Source organism: Diaphorina citri, unplaced genomic scaffold (assembly GCF_000475195.1).
Source record: "Diaphorina citri unplaced genomic scaffold, Diaci psyllid genome assembly version 1.1 scaffold803, whole genome shotgun sequence".
Classification (NCBI taxonomy): Eukaryota; Metazoa; Arthropoda; class Insecta; order Hemiptera; family Psyllidae; genus Diaphorina; species Diaphorina citri.
In genome coordinates this window covers 1-18,903 of record NW_007378235.1, presented here as the reverse complement: position 1 = coordinate 18,903, position 18,903 = coordinate 1, and the positions used below count along the sequence as shown (strand labels likewise).

General features: G+C 38.7%; 1 protein-coding gene and 2 long non-coding RNA genes across 3 annotated transcripts; all 3 read right to left on the bottom strand.

The window, feature by feature from the left end:
* Positions 1-312: 312 nt before the first annotated feature.
* Positions 313-14,567, bottom strand: LOC113468643 (putative uncharacterized protein DDB_G0286901). Its single transcript, XM_026825726.1, has 5 exons — positions 14,511-14,567; positions 13,808-13,862; positions 12,548-13,487; positions 667-1,887; positions 313-554 (listed from the first exon to the last, which is right to left on the bottom strand). The coding sequence occupies exons 3-5, from the start codon at positions 13,392-13,394 to the stop codon at positions 313-315; spliced, it is 2,310 nt and encodes a 769-aa protein (XP_026681527.1). The 5' UTR covers positions 13,395-13,487; positions 13,808-13,862; positions 14,511-14,567.
* Positions 2,825-3,689, bottom strand: LOC113468644. The gene is made up of 2 exons (XR_003392316.1): positions 3,634-3,689; positions 2,825-2,938 (listed from the first exon to the last, which is right to left on the bottom strand). It is a non-coding gene; the product is annotated as an uncharacterized LOC113468644 (long non-coding RNA).
* LOC113468646 lies at positions 7,550-8,586 on the bottom strand. Its single transcript, XR_003392318.1, has 2 exons — positions 8,393-8,586; positions 7,550-8,252 (listed from the first exon to the last, which is right to left on the bottom strand). It is a non-coding gene; the product is annotated as an uncharacterized LOC113468646 (long non-coding RNA).
* Positions 14,568-18,903: the final 4,336 nt, after the last annotated feature.

Sequence of the window (18,903 nt, the reverse complement as noted above, 5' to 3'; positions counted from 1 at the left end):
GGGGAGGGTGATGGAGGTACTTCTTGGGGAGAAGGGGGGATTGAGCTATGGTAAGGGGATGCAGGCACAGAGTTATGTACAGGTGAAGGAGGAATAGAGGTATGTGGTGACATCGGGACATGATGGGGATACACAGAATGCTGTGAGTTCAGAGGGTAATGTTGTTGACCATGTTGTGCGTGAGGAGAGGAAGGAATAGAATTATACGGTGAGAGAGGCACTGTGCTATGAGGTGAATTGGTAATGGAACCTTTGGGAGAAGGTGAATTACTGTTCTGGGATGCTGTTGGATCTTTGGGGGACGGTGGAACTTTATATTGACTGGAAGATTGCAAGGTATTGAGTGGAGAAGTAAGGAATAGAATTATACGGTGAGAGAGGCACTGTGCTATGAGGTGAATTGGTAATGGAACCTTTGGGAGAAGGTGAATTACTGTTCTGGGGTGCTGTTGGATCTTTGGGGGACGGTGGAACTTTATATTGACTGGAAGATTGCAATGTATTGAGTGGAGAAGTAAGCACTGAACTTCTAGGAGATCCACCAGTACTGTGTGGTGATGGAATTAACAAGTCTCGAGAATAAGGTGATGCTGTTAGATGATGAGATGACTGTAACTTAGTCCTATGTGGTGATACGGACGACCTTCCAGGGACCAGTACTCTGTGGTGATGGAATTAACAAGTCTCGAGAATAAGGTGATGCTGTTACATGATGAGGTGACTGTAACTTAGTCCTATGTGGTGATACGGACGACCTTCCAGGCAGAGATCTATTTGATAGCATATCATTCTGCTGCTGAGGGTAGTAAGATCGACTAATGTTGACATCTACAGGATCTGATAACTGTTGAGTTGCACCAGAGTATTGTTGAGCTTGGAAATTATAAGAATTCTGATCGCCAGAACTATGCTGCTGGATAGATGAATCATTCTGAGCTTGAAAATTATTGCCAGCTGCCATGGAATTAAATTTATCACTAATAAATGAGGACGAGGGGTAAGAAGTTTTCATCTGATTATCAGAACTCATTGTTTTGTTGTCATTGGGTGGATAACCTGATGAATGTAAATTAGAGTCTTGCTGTTTGGTGGAAACATTGGTTAATCGATTATCCAGAGTCGTTGCCTTTCCTCCTTGGCCTGGAAACTGACCTGTGTTCCTGTAGTTATAGTCCATATTCTGGTAGGATTGATGACTCCTGTTGTCTATTGATTTGCTGTTAGGACTTTGGGAAGTAGCACCAGGATGAGAGTATCTAGGATCCGCAAAGTTCAAGTCTTTCATGTAAGAGGAATGCAGACTTTCAGACGATGCGTAAGAAATCAACCGATTATCAAGAGGAGAATTTGAATTCAGTTGACTTCCTGGATATCGGTTATCAGATGGAGATGCCATGTTCAAGTTGTTTAGTGAGTAGGATTGTTTCATGGACGGATTTCTGGGTTGAGTCATTGCAGGTTGCATTCTATCATTTATTTTATAGTCATACTGAGCTATGTTTGGTAAACTGTCAGTTCGCTTATGTTCTGCATAAGGATAGCGAGCAGCTGATTTAGCACCTTTACTACTTTTATTTGGTGGGGGGTTTTGCTGCTGGACATTTTTACTAGATTCTCTTTGAAAGCTCTTTGTTGACTCGGGAATATATTGACCACCTGAATTTGAAGTGTTTAAATGTGCAGAATTTTGATAGGGGTTTCCAGATTTGACATTCACATCAGGTAGATTCTGAATCTGCTGAGGAACTTTGAACCCATCATGATCACGTATTGACGAGAAATCACCCTGTGCTCCTTGAGGACTATTAAACATTTGATAAGGACTAACGGTGTTATTGTTATTACCAGTGTTAGTTCTATACCCTGGTGTCAATGTCTTATTATCACCTTGACCATAGCCATAATTTTGTCCTGAAGAATTCTGATATTGGGGTTTAACTTCCATAGGTTGGAAACTAGGTTGAGCATTTGAACTAACTGGAACAGACATGGATTGTAATTTCTTCGAGTATAGGTCTGTGGCTGCTTCAGTTCTTGGTTTGGATTTATTATTCTGGTATTCAGGTTTGTTCAGCCAATCAGACGGTGGCATTTGGGTCATACCGCTATAACCAGTCATTTTGTTGGGATCATTTGGTTTTGGCACAGGACTCTGCTTACTAGGTTGACCTTGACCTTGAGGTGTGTACTGTTGCTGAGAATAGCCAGACGTCAAGTCTTTGAAGTTGGGTAGCGGAGTATAGTTATTATAGTTTTGACTTGGCTTGATATAGTTGTCCAAATGCTTTTGACTATTAGGCTCAGGGAACATTGCAAACCTACTATCGCTGTAGGTGGCGGCATTGGCTTTGATAGGCTGAGGTACTAGATAACTTGGTTGACTATTGCTAGGGGGGTCCGCCGGCCTTTGGTTAAACGTATTGAAATTGTTGCTTTGTTGATCAGGATAAGGTGTGGCTGAGTTTGTTGCATAGCTGGAATTATTATACTGATAAGCAGGGTTAGATGATTCAGGGTAACTAGCAGCCTGGTAGCCGCCCTGGTTATACATTCCCTGCTGAGCTTGTCCTGTATATCCTGTAGTATTATCATTAGGTCTTGTAGTCCTGCTTGCAGTGGCTCTGTAGTTCACGGCGGATGATATTGCTGCAATGGGTGGCAGGTTATGCTTCCCAGCAGGTTGGTTATTAAAACCATAGTTACTGTATTGATTGCTGTTCATGTTTCACTTCTTTCTTGCGTGTCAGGTCTTCATTTTCAACTAATTTGCTGCAATGGGTGGCAGGTTATGCTTCCCAGCAGGTTGGTTATTAAAACCATAGTTACTGTATTGATTGCTGTTCATGTTTCACTTCTCTCTTGCGTGTCAGGTCTTCATTTTCAACTAATTCTCTTCGTAAACATGGTTGTCACTTTTCACATGAATCTGGTTTCTGATCTGCAAGGAGAGAAAAATTAAATAAATTAGAGATACAGTTTCATTTACAAGGTAAACATCAGAGAGCAATATAACTGAAAGTTATTGATCAAAATATCCACGTTAATTTCAGCACTCTAATACTTACACTCGTAGGTATCAAATATCTACTATCTAGTAGTTTATATGTAACTACGGATGAGAGAAAAATTAAATAAATTAGAGATACAGTTTCATTTACAAGGTAAACATCAGAGAGCAATATAACTGAAAGTTATTGATCAAAATGTCCACGTTAATTTCAGCACTCTAATACTTACACTCGTAGGTATTAGATATCTACTATCTAGTAGTTTATATGTAACTACAGACGAGTAAGTTATTTCAGCGTAAGTACTCGTACTAGCTACTATCTAGTTCTAGTAATTTATAACTACGTACGTACGAGTAAGTCATGTTTTATTCTTTTAATCCCACTAAGTCATCAAAATGTCCACGTTAATTTCAGCACTCTAATACTTACACTCGTAGGTATTAGATATCTACTATCTAGTAGTTTATATGTAACTACGGACGAGTAAGTTATTTCAGCGTAAGTACTCGTACTAGCTATCTACTATCTAGTTCTAGTAGTTTATAACTACGTACGTACGAGTAAGTCATGTTTTAATCTTTTAGTCCCACTAAGTTCAACTCACTCTGCACCGAAAACTTACCGCTGGATTAGACACTCTGCAGCTGCTCCGTAGAAAAGTAGCTGTTCATCTCGACCTGAAATCAATGGAGAATACTAGGTCAAACATAACCCTGAACAACTAATAACCTGTAGTGCATAAATACGCAAGTTCCTTTTAGTTACTTTGGTAAAAAGGAAAAGATACGTAGGTAGAGAGGGAAATTATAAAATAGAAAACATGATAGTAATAATGCGGAGAGGAAAATGGAAGAAAATTACACAACTTTAAACGATAACTCAAACATAATGGAAAATGAGATAAAAGAGGAAAAGACGCTGACTAAACTACTTTCTCTCCTTCCACTCATTGCTTTTCTCTTTCCCTTCTTGTTCTTCTTACCTCTCTCGTTTGTCTCTCCCCCCCTTTTTATTCCAAGTCAAACAGCAAATAAAGCTCAATTATCACCTACATAAATTAAAAGAGTGTCGTCCGCAAAAGTATATACTTTAGCTTCAGTAATTAAAGTAATATTATTGGTATATATATATAATAACGGAGAAAGGACAGTGCCTTGACTTAAACCATAAAGAGGAGTTGAACCATTACTATATATGTTATTTAGTGTTAGTGATTATTCTGAATACGTTCTGAAAACCTGTAGAGAGCCAGTTCAGACTCACTAGTGTAGGTAAGAGTAGACTATTTATATTCTTGACCACTACACCACCGAGGTAGGTAGCGCCTTGACCACTACACCACCGAGGTAGGTAGCGCCTTGACCACTACACCACCGAGGTAGGTAGCGCCTTGACCACTACACCACCGAGGTAGGTAGCGCCTTGACCACTACACCACCGAGGTAGGTAGCGCCTTGACCACTACACCACCGAGGTAGGTATTCCATACCTCGGCTGGGATTGAACCCACGCCCTCCTGTTTACCAGGCGAGCGCCTTGACCACTACACCACCGAGGCAGGTGATCTATAGATCCATTTACAAACCCATTACACTGATACTAAGTGAGGCATACAATCCATTTACTTACCTCATAGACATTCTCATGTTCCACTATATGGAGGGGACCCTCTTTATGTGACCAAAATTTGTAGATATTTCCCTGATTTGACGAATATGATCTATTTCAGCAAACAAAATGGCTTACCTATAAGAAAAAGTTGGTAATGAAAAATAGGGTAGGAGAAACCCAGCCGTTCCAAAAACGAACCTTAAAGTAGAAAGTCTTCACGTGAAGTCATGATGAGTCAGACAGATGTAGTTCAAACTTTTCCCATAAGAGGTACTGTACATAATTTCGTTCAGGACAGCCTTTACCTGTTTAGAAAGTTGTGTCTACTTTTACCTGTAGATGTGTGTCTACCGGTCTATTATGTGACCAAAATTTGTAGATATTTCCCTGATTTGACGAATATGATCTATTTCAGCAAACAAAATGGCTTACCTATAAGAAAAAGTATCCATAATTTCATACACCTAAATAAATAAGCCATGTGTATGACAGGGAGTAAAAATTTCCGAGTGATTTGATCTATTGTGAACCAAGCCAGAAGTTGTGTTTAAGTGAGATGTGTACAGTTGTGTTAGCTTCAGTCACTAGTTATAGCCTTGTGTTAGAATTCTTATTATTTCAATATAACAGTTCTCCAGTATTAATGTAATCAAAATGATGTTTTGTACTTTCTCTCATCTTTCTTTAGGATTCTCTTTCAGAATTAACGACGCAAAGGGTTAACCAATGTGAGAGTAATGGTGAAAAATTACTTACAAACACATAAACAATGTTTTCGTCATGAAAATATTGGAGAACGTCAGGCTCAAAAACAGAAATTTGTTGTGATTTGAGGAACGGGACCCATAGTAATCGGTGAAAAAATAGACCTCCTTTATTGGCTGAACAATATAACAGTTCTCCAGTATTAATGTAATCAAAATGATGTTTTGTACTTTCTGTCATCTTTCTTTAGGATTCTCTTTCAGAATGAACGCCACAAAGGGTTAACCAATGCAATATAACAGTTCTCCAGTATTAATGTAATCAAAATGATGTTTTGTACTTTCTGTCATCTTTCTTTAGGATTCTCTTTCAGAATGAATGACGCAAAGGGTTAACCAATTTGAGAGTAATGGTGAAAAATTACTTACAAACAAATAAACAATGTTTTCGTCATGAAAATATTGGAGAACGTCAGGCTCAAAAACAGAAATTTGCTGTGATTTGAGGAACGGGACCCATAGTAATCGGGGAAAAAATAGACCTCCTTTATTGGCTGATTGCCTATTAGAAATTGTCTTGAACAACGTAACTTACCAATGTGAGAGTAATGGTGAAAAATTACTTACAAACAAATAAACAATGTTTTCGTCATGAAAATATTGGAGAACGTCAGGCTCAAAGACAGAAATTTGCTGTGATTTGAGGAACGGGACCCATAGTAATCGGTGAAAAAATAGACCTCCTTTATTGGCTGATTGCCTATTAGAAATTGTCTTGAACAACGTAACTTAGGCTTCGCATTTCGTGAATGAGACCCAAAATAGGAGAAATCATAGGTGAAATTCAGTGAACAGGTCCCTCAGTAATATGCATGGAAAAAGAGACTCTTTCATTTCCTAATTTCCTATTAGAATGTCTGGGAAGGATAAAAATCATCTTCTCCAAGACAAGTTCGAATAGGCAATTAGGAAATAAAAGAGGTCTTTCTTTTCAGACAACGTAACTTAGGCTTCGCATTTCGTGAATGAGGCCCAAAATAGGAGAAATCATAGGTGAAATTCAGTGAACAGGTCCCTCAGTAATATGCATGCAAAAAGAGACCTCTTTCATTTCCTAATTTCCTATTAGAATGTCTGGGAAGGATAAAAATCATTTTCTCCAAGACAAGTTCTAATAGGCAATTAGGAAATAGAAGAGGTCTTTCTTTTCAATAACAGAGGTTTGTTCAGCCAATCAGACGGTGGCATTTGGGTCATACCGCTATAACCAGTCATTTTGTTGGGATCATTTGGTTTTGGCACAGGACTCTGCTTACTAGGTTGACCTTGACCTTGAGGTGTGTACTGTTGCTGAGAATAGCCAGACGTCAAGTCTTTGAAGTTGGGTAGCGGAGTATAGTTATTATAGTTTTGACTTGGCTTGATATAGTTGTCCAAATGCTTTTGACTATTAGGCTCAGGGAACATTGCAAACCTACTATCGCTGTAGGTGGCGGCATTGGCTTTGATAGGCTGAGGTACTAGATAACTTGGTTGACTATTGCTAGGGGGGTCCGCCGGCCTTTGGTTAAACGTATTGAAATTGTTGCTTTGTTGATCAGGATAAGGTGTGGCTGAGTTTGTTGGATAGCTGGAATTATTATACTGATAAGCAGGGTTAGATGATTCAGGGTAACTAGCAGCCTGGTAGCCAAATATCTACATAATTTCTATGTACAGTAAAGTTCTACATTCAGAGCTCGAAAAACGAAGAAATTTTGGGAAAAGTGTAAATTACACTGCGATTTTACAGTGTACAGACGCAAATATGTACAAAATATATTAGTCAGACTTTGTTCATCAGTCCTGTGAATCGTTCTATCTACATCATCAATCGGTTGTTCGGTCATATGCTACGTTAAAAGATGAGCTTTTGGTTGGTTGTTTGGTTGCCTAGAAGAAGCAGGCCAACAAGATGTTTGGTTGAAATAATATTGGTATTTGAATGGAATCTATGAGCCGGGATGTAAAGGTTATGCTCCTAGTAGTGTTCTCGTGTGTGAAGTCCTATACTAATAGCTATGTTATTCCTAACAAACATAGAAAAACGCACAATAGAGAGTTATTGCACTGTTACCTTATGTGACGATAGTTGAAAAGTGAGACGTAAGTTGACTAAAACGCGTTTTTGCACATGCGTAGAAACATTGGAAGTGGCAATAACAGGACAAGGTGGTTAAATTTTGCTGGGCCTCTGCAAAAGACGTACATTTTCTGAATCATCTTGGGAGAAATATGAATATATTTTATAAAATGTTCAATTGTTCACTTTTCAGAATGTTTCAAAAATTTCAAATCAGTCTTCATCTTGTATGGAAATAGGTAGCCAATAAGTAATTCATAGTATGATTCTCATTGGATTCATTAGAATTTTTCCCACGTTTGATTTAAAAGAAAATCAAAACAGAATAATTCCAGTGCCTTGTCACCTTGTCCTACGACAGTAGACTAAAACGTTTTAACATAAATATACAGCAAGAGAAAATAAATAAATAAAATACAATGAAAATCTAAACTATAAATATAAAGTGAGCTAAATAGACATTAATATAAGAACGTCACACAAAATAAAATGTAATGTGATTAAAGTATTTTGCCTATCATACAAATATACGAAAAGATGTTTACAGAAAATAGTCAATATAACATTGTCAATAAATAGATCGCTAAAAATATGAATTTGAATACAAAACACCTATCACAGACACACAACATCAATATTTTTTATTGCAAAATTGATAAAATATAAAAGCGAATTTCTAAATAGAAAAGTCAAAAATATCTGGTGTGAATCATCACACGGCTTTCTGTTACCTTTCAAAGATACATATGAGCAATATCATGTCAAAGAGTTCGTAACCTCAATTTCTTTTACACTCATTCATACCTTTGTAGAATGTAATAGAAAGAAGCATCTACTTTGCACAAATGTACCTACCTATGCTTTCTGTTACCTTTCAAAGATACATATGAGCAATATCATGTCAAAGAGTTCGTAACCTCAATTTCTTTTACACTCATTCATACCTTAGAATGTAATAGAAAGAAGCATCTACTTTGCACAAATGTACCTATCTATTTTATCTAATAAATTGTTTATACAATATCTACATAATTTCTATGTACAGTAAAGTTCTACATTCAGAGCTCGAAAAACGAAGAAATTTTGGGAAAAGTGTAAATTACACTGAGATTTTACAGTGTATAGACGCAAATATGTACAAAATTATCTATTTTATCTAATAAATTGTTTATACAATATCTACATAATTTCTATGTACAGTAAAGTTCTACATTCAGAGCTCGAAAAACGAAGGAATTTTGGGAAAAGTGTAAATTACACTGCGATTTTACAGTGTACCGACGCAAATATGTACAAAATATATTAGTCAGACTTTGATCATCAGTCCTGTGAATCGTTCTATCGACATCATCAATCAGTTGTTCGGTCATATGCTACGTTAAAAGATGAGCTTTTGGTTGGTTGGTTGGTTGGTTGTTTGGTTGCCTAGAAGAAGCAGGCCAACCTAGAAGATGTTTGGTTGAAATAATTGGTCATCTTAGCATCTTTCTCTGCCTCCATAGCTTTCTGCTTCTTCGTACGTAGACTTTGTCTAGAGGTACGTTTGTTGCTTTCACCTTGCTCAGGTGTTGCTTTGGTTTGTTCAGGTGTGGCTGTAGGTTTAGAGGTGTCACTTTTACTCTTGGACTTGTCAATCTTTTCCTCGGAGTTCACCTTTGTCTAGAGGTACGTTTGTTGCTTTCACCTTGTTCAGATTTACTTTGTTCAGGTGTTGCTTTGGTTTGTTCAGGTGTGGCTGTAGATTTAGAGGTGTCACTTTTACTCTTGGACTTGTCAATCTTTTCCTCAGATTTCACTTTGTTCTCTTCGCCTTTGCTTTTCTTGGGCGTCTTCTCTTCTTTTACTTTCAAGGTTTCTGGTTCTTCTTTTACATCATCATGTTTCCTTCGCTTGGAACTCTTGGCATACTCGACTGGTGCTAGCTTTCTCTTGCTTCTCTTCTCTTCTAGTTTGGCTACAACAGGTTCTTCAGTTTTCTTCACCTCATACGTCACTTTCTCATCTTCCAGACGAGTGAGTTTCACTATGGGGTTGCGAGATCTCAGACTCATCTTGGGTTCAGGTTTCTGTGATTCTTTCCCCACACATCGGCTTCTGAGTTGTTTGGTTATGACTGGTTCTTCCTCTTCCTCCTCTTCTTCTTCTTCTTCCTCCTCGTCTGAATCACTAGAGGACTCCATCTCACTCAGACTTGGGCTTGAGCTACTCATGTCACGCTTATTATCTTAGTCAGTAGGTATAGTAACTGTCTCAATATGCAACAATCGTTTCAAATTGTCTCCATACTTGACCAAGGTGATCTTGTGCGGTTTGAGCCGGGATGTAAAGGTTATGCTCCTAGTAGTGTTCTCGTGTGTGAAGTCCTATACTAATAGCCATGTTATTCCTAACAAACATAGAAAAACGCACAATAGAGAGTTATTGCACTGCTACCTTACGTGACGATAATTGAGAAGTGACACGTACGTTGACTAAAACGCGTTTTTGCACATGCGTAGAAACAAGTTTTTGTATCGGTCAAGTGTTCCATTAATTTTGATTGCAAAAACTCTCTATTCTACGATCCGGGGGTGATACAGTACCTATCTAACTTATTACCTTATTATTGTATCGGTCAGGTGTTCAATTAACGGGACGTTAATTTTGGTTGCAAAAACTCTCTATTCTACGATCCGGGGGTGATACAGTACCTATCTAACTTATTACCTTACTATCTCAGTCAGTAGGTATAGTAACTGTCTCAATATGCAACAATCGCTTCAAATCATCTCCATACTTGACCAAGGTGATCTTGTGCGGTTTGCCGCTGGGCTGTATCGGTCAGGTGTTCAATTAACGGGACGTTAATTTTGGTTGCAAAAACTCTCTATTCTACGATCCGGGGGTGATACAGTACCTATTTAACTTATTACCTTACTATCTTAGTCTGTAGGTATAGTAACTGTCTCAATAAAACAATAACTATCCTTAGTCAGTAGGTATAGTAACTGTCTCAATATGCAACAATCGTTTCAAATTGTCTCCATACTTGACCAAGGTGATCTTGTAAGGTTTGCCGCTGGGTTTGTTGGACGGTGTATGCCAATCTCCCCCCAAACTAGTACACTGAACCATTTCCTGGAACTCAGAGCTCTTCATTTCCCGGAACAGTGTGGAGGGTTGTTGTCCTAACGACTTGGCCAGGGAGTCTTTCGTGCGAGGGGGTTTTAGATGTGGTTGAATCTCGGTGAACAGGACCCAGCGGTCTGACTGTGGTTCGGAGCGTATGATGTAGAGATGAGGCATAGGGGTGTCACCCATGTCTGTTGGACGGAGTATGCCAATCTCCCCCCAAACTAGTACACTGAACCATTTCCTGGAACTCAGAGCTCTTCATTTCCCGGAACAGTGTGGAGGGTTGTTGTCCTAACGACTTGGCCAGGGAGTCTTTCGTGCGAGGGGGTTTCAGATGTGGTTGAATCTCGGTGAACAGGACCCAGCGGTCTGACTGTGGTTCGGAGCGTATGGTGTAGAGATGAGGCATAGGGGTGTCACCCATGTCGATGGTAATTTCGGTGATGTCAGGGGGAGGTTCGAGATGTTTGGTATTCACCTTGGCCAGGGGTTCGTATCCAACCATCTGCTTGTCTGGAAATAAAGAAATAGAAGGTTAGAAATCGGACTGGTAAAGTTAATCTCATGCAAATCTAATTGTGAACTTAGAAATCAATTTTAAAGAATGTACCAGTGATCGAGAATCACTTGTGGTTACCCCCGGTAAACATCGGGTTAAACCCGTAAAAAAAAGTCTTGATGGGTATAATGTGCTTGACAGCACCTTAAAAGTCGCGCGTCGTAGTTAGTCGGGTTTCTGGGTCCTCTCCTTGTCTGGGTTCTCTGGGTAATCCACAAGTTTGGCCATGCCTCGGGATGAACTAGCGGGATTCCGGAGCGAAGCGACGGAATTCAGCTAGTTGATGGATTGCTTAACGCTTCGATTGAAGAAACGGTGACTAAGAAAGGAAATTATAGACCAGGAACGAGTAGAGTGAACGGAAGAAATCCAAGAATGCTGCTATACTATACAGGCTGATCATTGGATAGATATGGGCCTTAACCTTAATGAACCACAAGAAGTATAGGTCTACAATAAATGTTTAATAGGCAGTTTGGATGAATGAGGGGATGGATTGCTTAACGCTTCGATTGAAGAAACGGTGACTAAGAAAGGAAATTATAGACCAGGAACGAGTAGAGTGAACGGAAGAAATCAAAGAATGCTGCTACAAGCTGATCATTAGATATGGGCCTTAACCTTAATGAACCACAAGAAGTATAGGTCTACAATAAATGTTTAATAGGCAGTTTGGATGAATGAGGGAAACAAATAGGCAAAGTTAATATTGATGGACCCCATTGGAGTCCATCAATATTAACTTTGTGTTTGAGATTGAGGAGTTGACGGGATAACACCAAATCTGAGCAAATATCCGTATATTCCGTATGCACTTACGTAAGGGTAAAATCAATGTGTTTCTCGTAACTCGTAAGCACTAGTTTTTCAACTGCTTCAGGTGATGTATTAATAGTGAAAAGTTATAAAGCTTATGTAGTGCGAGTATGTACAGTACCTAGTTCCTAGTTCATATTTACTATTTTATTTACATTTAAATCCTTCGCTACGTAGTTTTTCCGCACTATGTACTTATAATTCCTTCTTATCCCAGCTCTCGCAAAAAATCCCGTATTCTCCTGACGCAAACTGCAGTTGTGAGTTTATATTTTACACTCTTTGTTGTTCCTTTGCCCTGTAACATGCATACTTTACCTATTTAGTGTTAGTGATTATTCTGAATACGTTCTGAAAACCTGTAGAGAGCCAGTTCAGAATTGACCACCTGAATTTGAAGTGTTTAAATGTGCAGAATTTTGATAGGGGTTTCCAGATTTGACATCAGGCAGATTCTGAATCTGCTGAGGAACTTTGAACCCATCATGATCACGTATTGACGAGAAATCAGCCTGTGCTCCTTGAGGAGTATTGAACATTTGATAGGGACTAACAGTGTTATTGTTATTACTGTTAGTTTTATACCCTGGTGTCAATGTCTTGGTATCACCTTGACCATGAGCTTGAGCATAGCCATAATTTTGTCCTGAAGAATTCTGATATTGGGGTTTTGCTTCCATAGGTTGGAAATTAGGTTGAGCATTTGAACTAACTGGAACAGACATGGATTGTAATTTCTTCGAGTATAGGTCTGTGGCTGCTTCAGTTCTTGGCTTGGATTTATTATTCTGATATTCAGGTTTGTTCAGCCAATCGGACGGTGGCATTTGGGTCATACCGCTATAACCAGTCATTTTGTTGGGATCATTTGGTTTTGGCACAGGACTCTGCTTACTAGGTTGACCTTGACCTTGAGGTGTGTACTGTTGCTGAGAATAGCCAGACGTCAAGTCTTTGAAGTTGGGTAGCGGAGTATAGTTATTATAGTTTTGACTTGGCTTGATATAGTTGTCCAAATGCTTTTGACTATTAGGCTCAGGGAACATTGCAAACCTACTATCGCTGTAGGTGGCGGCATTGGCTTTGATAGGCTGAGGTACTAGATAACTTGGTTGACTATTGCTAGGGGGGTCCGCCGGCCTTTGGTTAAACGTATTGAAATTGTTGCTTTGTTGATCAGGATAAGGTGTGGCTGAGTTTGTTGGATAGCTGGAATTATTATACTGATAAGCAGGGTTAGATGATTCAGGGTAACTAGCAGCCTGGTAGCCACCCTGGTTATACATTCCCTGCTGAGCTTGTCCTGTATATCCTGTAGTATTATCATTAGGTCTTGTAGTCCTGCTTGCAGTGGCTCTGTAGTTCACGGCGGATGATATTGCTGCAATGGGTGGCAGGTTATGCTTCCCAGCAGGTTGGTTATTAAAACCATAGTTACTGTATTGATTGCTGTTCATGTTTCACTTCTCTCTTGCGTGTCAGGTCTTCATTTTCAACTAATTCTCTTCGTAAACATGGTTGTCACTTTTCACATGAATCTGGTTTCTGATCTGCAAGGAGAGAAAAATTAAATAAATTAGAGATACAGTTTCATTTACAAGGTAAACATCAGAGAGCAATATAACTGAAAGTTATTGATCAAAATATCCACGTTAATTTCAGCACTCTAATACTTACACTCGTAGGTATCAAATATCTACTATCTAGTAGTTTATATGTAACTACGGACGAGTAAGTTATTTCAGCGTAAGTACTCGTACTAGCTATCTACTATCTAGTTCTAGTAGTTTATAACTACGTACGTACGAGTAAGTCATGTTTTAATCTTTTAGTCCCACTAAGTTCAACTCACTCTGCACCGAAAACTTACCGCTGGATTAGACACTCTGCAGCTGCTCCGTAGAAAAGTAGCTGTTCATCTCGACCTGAAATCAATGGAGAATACTAGGTCAAACATAACCCTGAACAACTAATAACCTGTAGTGCATAAATACGCAAGTTCCTTTTAGTTACTTTGGTAAAAAGGAAAAGATACGTAGGTAGAGAGGGAAATTATAAAATAGAAAACATGATAGTAATAATGCGGAGAGGAAAATGGAAGAAAATTACACAACTTTAAACGATAACTCAAACATAATGGAAAATGAGATAAAAGAGGAAAAGACGCTGACTAAACTACTTTCTCTCCTTCCACTCATTGCTTTTCTCTTTCCCTTCTTGTTCTTCTTACCTCTCTCGTTTGTCTCTCCCCCCCTTTTTATTCCAAGTCAAACAGCAAATAAAGCTCGAGCAGAAGGATAAGGTCAAGGATGAATAATAATATGTACATTCCCAACATAACATGTAAAACAGGACTGTATTAAAATTTTTGATTCTCTGTACGAGGTCTTTATCTTTTCGTTCGGAAAAATGCTAATTCAAATGCACACTATGTGCCCTATAAGTAGTAGGTAGGCACAAAACCCCGGACACAATATGAGACGTAATTCCCAAAATTCCTATCAAGGTGTGAAAGATAACACCAAGAAGATCTACAATCCAGGTATTACTAGGTATTAAAGGAGTATACTTACCACAAGCGGAGACAGCAAGCTGAAACTCAGGCTCATTCTGCGGGTTCGCAATATCTGAAATCAAAAATAAATGCTATGGTTAGAATCTGACACAATTTTCTCCGAAATCATTATTTCCTAGTGAGAAAACTTGTTATGCTTCACACGATCTTTTATTTTGGAATCCTACGTGGTGAGCTTTTCTCCTGTAAAACTGTTACGTAAGTGAGAAGAGGAACAAATTCCTGAGAAATTTTCCCTCGGAAATTTAGGTACATCAAGAATTTACTTCTAACGAGGTTTAAGGAAGGATATTAATTAAAAGTGCTCATTATAATTTACCTAAGTTCCAAGTTAAAGGACGGGTTAAGCTTCTACGAATTTACGAAGTTCCAAGTTAAAAATTTTTCCCTCGGAAATTTAGGTACATCAAGAATTTACTTCTAACGAGGTTTAAGGAAGGATATTAATTAAAAGTGCTCATCATATATCAGTGCGCTTACTTGGGTGATGTTTCAAAGTCATAGAGCAGGAAAAATGAGGACCAACGGAATTTTTCTTTTTCTTCTACTTCTAGATACCGAGATAAATCGATTTAAAAAATACACCAAGTCAAGAGTAAGACGTCTTTAACAAAGACCTCTCACACGCGAATGCTGATTAGGAGCACAAAGACTTGTGAGTTCCAACTGTTTAACCTTTCACGGAGCGCTACACAGAACACATTCCTCGTGTGAACAACTTGAAGCTTTCACCTCTCTGCTAAACCGGTGTCCATTATCTGCAGAACATTGCTATGCTCTTAGCATATCGGCCAAACCACACACAGACGGACGTGTGAGCTTGTCAAGTGAAAACCGTATAGGAGATCGACACTAACGCAGGCTCTACAGTCTACACACTCAAAATATCACAAGAAAATAATAGACCGCGTGTTTTCGTCATAATCATAACATAAAGCCGTCTCTACACATACTCGACACCGTCGATTGACGAGGTGAACCTATGTTGTCGAGGCAGCGTAGGGTTTCAGTCGACCATCGATCGACGGCGTCGACATATGTGTGAACACAGCTTAACGCTGACCGCTATCGTGGCAAACGGTAGTTTTATTTCTACCATCTGCAGTCTGTCATAACATCAATTTGTATATTTCGTGACGTCATACTTACGCGGTCCATTGTTATAGTTGTTATCTTCTAAGCGTACTCAGAGAATATGCCCGAACAGTCTGACAGTCTCTGAGCATTTTTAGAGGACAATCACTTCAATATGAACCTGTAGGGTAATCACTTCAATATGTACCTATAGACCGGGGGATAAGGTACTAATTGTATGTGTTTCTTAACACCATGTGTCTTAAAAAGACCATTAAATACTGTTATAGGTTATACCATAGTCTCATAAGTCATGTGATATGCTCCACTGGCGATTGAACTCCAAGTTTTAAGATGACCAATCTGTATTAAGTAGCTTTTGCTGTAAAGTCTCAGGTCAATCACTTTAATATGAACCTGTAGGGTAATCACTTCAATATGTACCTATAGACCGGGGGATAAGGTACTAATTGTATGTGTTCCTTGACACCATGTTTATGTCTTAAAAAGACCATTAGATACTGCTATACCATAGTCTCATTTGTATGATGCGATATGCGCTATGCTCCAATGAAGATTGAACTCCAAGCTTTAAGATGACCAATCTGTATTAAGTAGCTTTTGCTGTAAAGTCTCAGGCCAGATTAGATTAGGAAACACTGGTTGTGGTGTAGACGAACTTGTCGTGACATGGCGTAATGTCTTGCTCTGCAGACCATGACCATGGTAAGATAACATGACAGGTTCAAATGGTAAAGATACTCGCTAACTGAGAGTCTTCCGGTTTGATTCCCGCAAGATTGATTTGAAGATATAAAACGGCACTGCACTTGGAAAAGTAATCTAAAAATTTCGGGATCTAAATGCTAAAATACCCAAACCCCCTTCAAAAGAAGGGTGAGCATAATGATGTACCTGATACTGATACCTATACATCTGAGCACATAAGGGAGAGAATGCAGACCAACTAATTTCACTTGGGGATACTATGTTTTCCATTCTCTTTAATAAAACACTAAGTAGTCTAGAACGCTAGACTCTCACTCCAATTCGTTCCATCACACACAAGACGAAATAAAGGACCATATGTGAGATACGACCCAAGACCCAACCTGGAATATAAGCATTTCCAAGCCCGAGCAATTAGTTTCGTTATTTCTCCCGCTCGGATAGGCAACACGCAACACTCGCGGTTGAAAGGGTCGTTAACATCTAGCCATTAGGAGTTTAATAGTGGGGTACTGTTACATCAGTGCCGAGGATGTTATTGCTCCCTTCCTATACACATATTACACATCCTTCATGCTATGTATGTTGGGTACCAGCCGTGGCATCAATAGATGTAGAGGTTGAGAGTGTGAGGAATCAAAAAACTCGTCTGCCAAAGCGGAAGACGTTTCAGCTATGTAAACAAATGAGACAAATAGACATGGTTGTTGAAAATAACGTGATCGCAATGTTGCCAGAATTTCCAAGATACATATCAGTGTCCTGTTCCACGAACGAATCCGCACTCCCAACTATTTACCTTATTTTTTCTGCTCGAAATGAAGACTTTGAGAAATGCAACTGGTTCGTGGAATAAGGACCAGAACTATTAAAAGTGTTGTTTCTCAACAAAATCTTACATCATGATAATGCTCTGACAAAATTATTTCATTTTATTAGTCCTCAAAATTCCAGAGAACTTTCTACTGTAAAATTTACAAAACATATGTAACATCTACATGTTACACTGCGCTGTTACACGTTACACTTATCCTTGGTTCTTCCATTCGCAATATGACCGATTTAGGACATACCTACTTCGATGTATGAACAAATAGAATAAAAATAACAACAGGGTTCCCAAAATTATTTCATTTTATTAGTCCTCAAAATTCCAGAGAACTTTCTACTGTAAAATTTACAAAACATATGTAACATCTACATGTTACACTGCGCTGTTACACGTTACACTTATCCTTGGTTCTTCCATTCGCAATATGACCGATTTATAACATAGGTACTTTGATGTATGAGCAAAGGAAAGAGAAATAACAAGATTCCAAAAAACACAAGTCCACCTCTTAGAAATCACATGCTGATTGAAACATCACTTCTACTTCTACCAACCGTAAAAACATATGTAACATCTACATGTTACACTGCGCTGTTACACGTTACACTTATCCTTGGTTCTTCCATTCGCAATATGACCGATTTAGAACATACCTACTTCGATGTATGAACAAATAGAATAAAAATAACAGAGTTCCAAAAACACAAGTCCACCTCTTAGAAATCACATGCTGATTGAACCGTACCACGACTTCACAGGAAAAACTTGACCAATCAGCAAACAGTGACATAACTTGACCCAGTTCCTACGTACTATTAATACTCAATCACTATTTATATCTTATCTATATTAGGACTCATACAATGTTTATATTGCTCAAAATGTCAGCATCAGCAATTCAATTTCACAAGTTTAGAGAAAAACACAGTTAGCAACAACAGTTCGAAGTTACATCAGTATACATAGGTTGAAGAAGGTAAGTAATTCGTGGAATAACAGAAGATACTGCAGTAGCTTCTCCAGTTCTGTTGTAAATATCGTGGAAGTTAACAGTCAAAGTACTTTAGAAAGCGGATTTCCAGTGTCGATTGTAAAATTAATTGGAACTACTTGATCGATTCAGGACTTTCCAACTAATAGTAGTCAGAAGAAAATGCAGAAAGGAAATCAAATATTTTCCTCGAGAGAACAGTACAATAGCTAGATACTAGATAGTCTTCTATCAGGTTTAGACTCACAAGTGTGACAAAGACAGTCTGGCCTTGACCCAGAAAACCTTCTCGGCTAGACTCACAAGTGTGACAGTGTCATCAATAGTAAACCCTAACACATTGGAAAATATAGACCCTTACCTACTTACCAAACCCTTTCGTAGCTATTGTAGATTAAATGGACTCTGAGAGTCTTATTGACCAATCAAATGCTTTCAGACTATGCTTAGCACGAACTTAAGACCCAGCATTTTGTTCATAAATATGGGTGTCAAACTCAAGGGTTCGTTGAATATGTTTGGATACAGCTTTACGATACCAAGAGATACAAAATGAGGTAGCTACAAGAATGCAACACTGACCTAGAGACACAAAACTTTTTCGTAGGTATTGCAGGGTAAAGACACTTGAGATTCTTATGAGCTTATCACACTCATGCTAACATGAGGTCGTTGATGCTATAGTTCATCCAGATCAATGTGGCAGCAAAAAAATAGGCATTGTTGCCAAACATGTCACATGTGCAATGGTAGAGAATCTTTAAA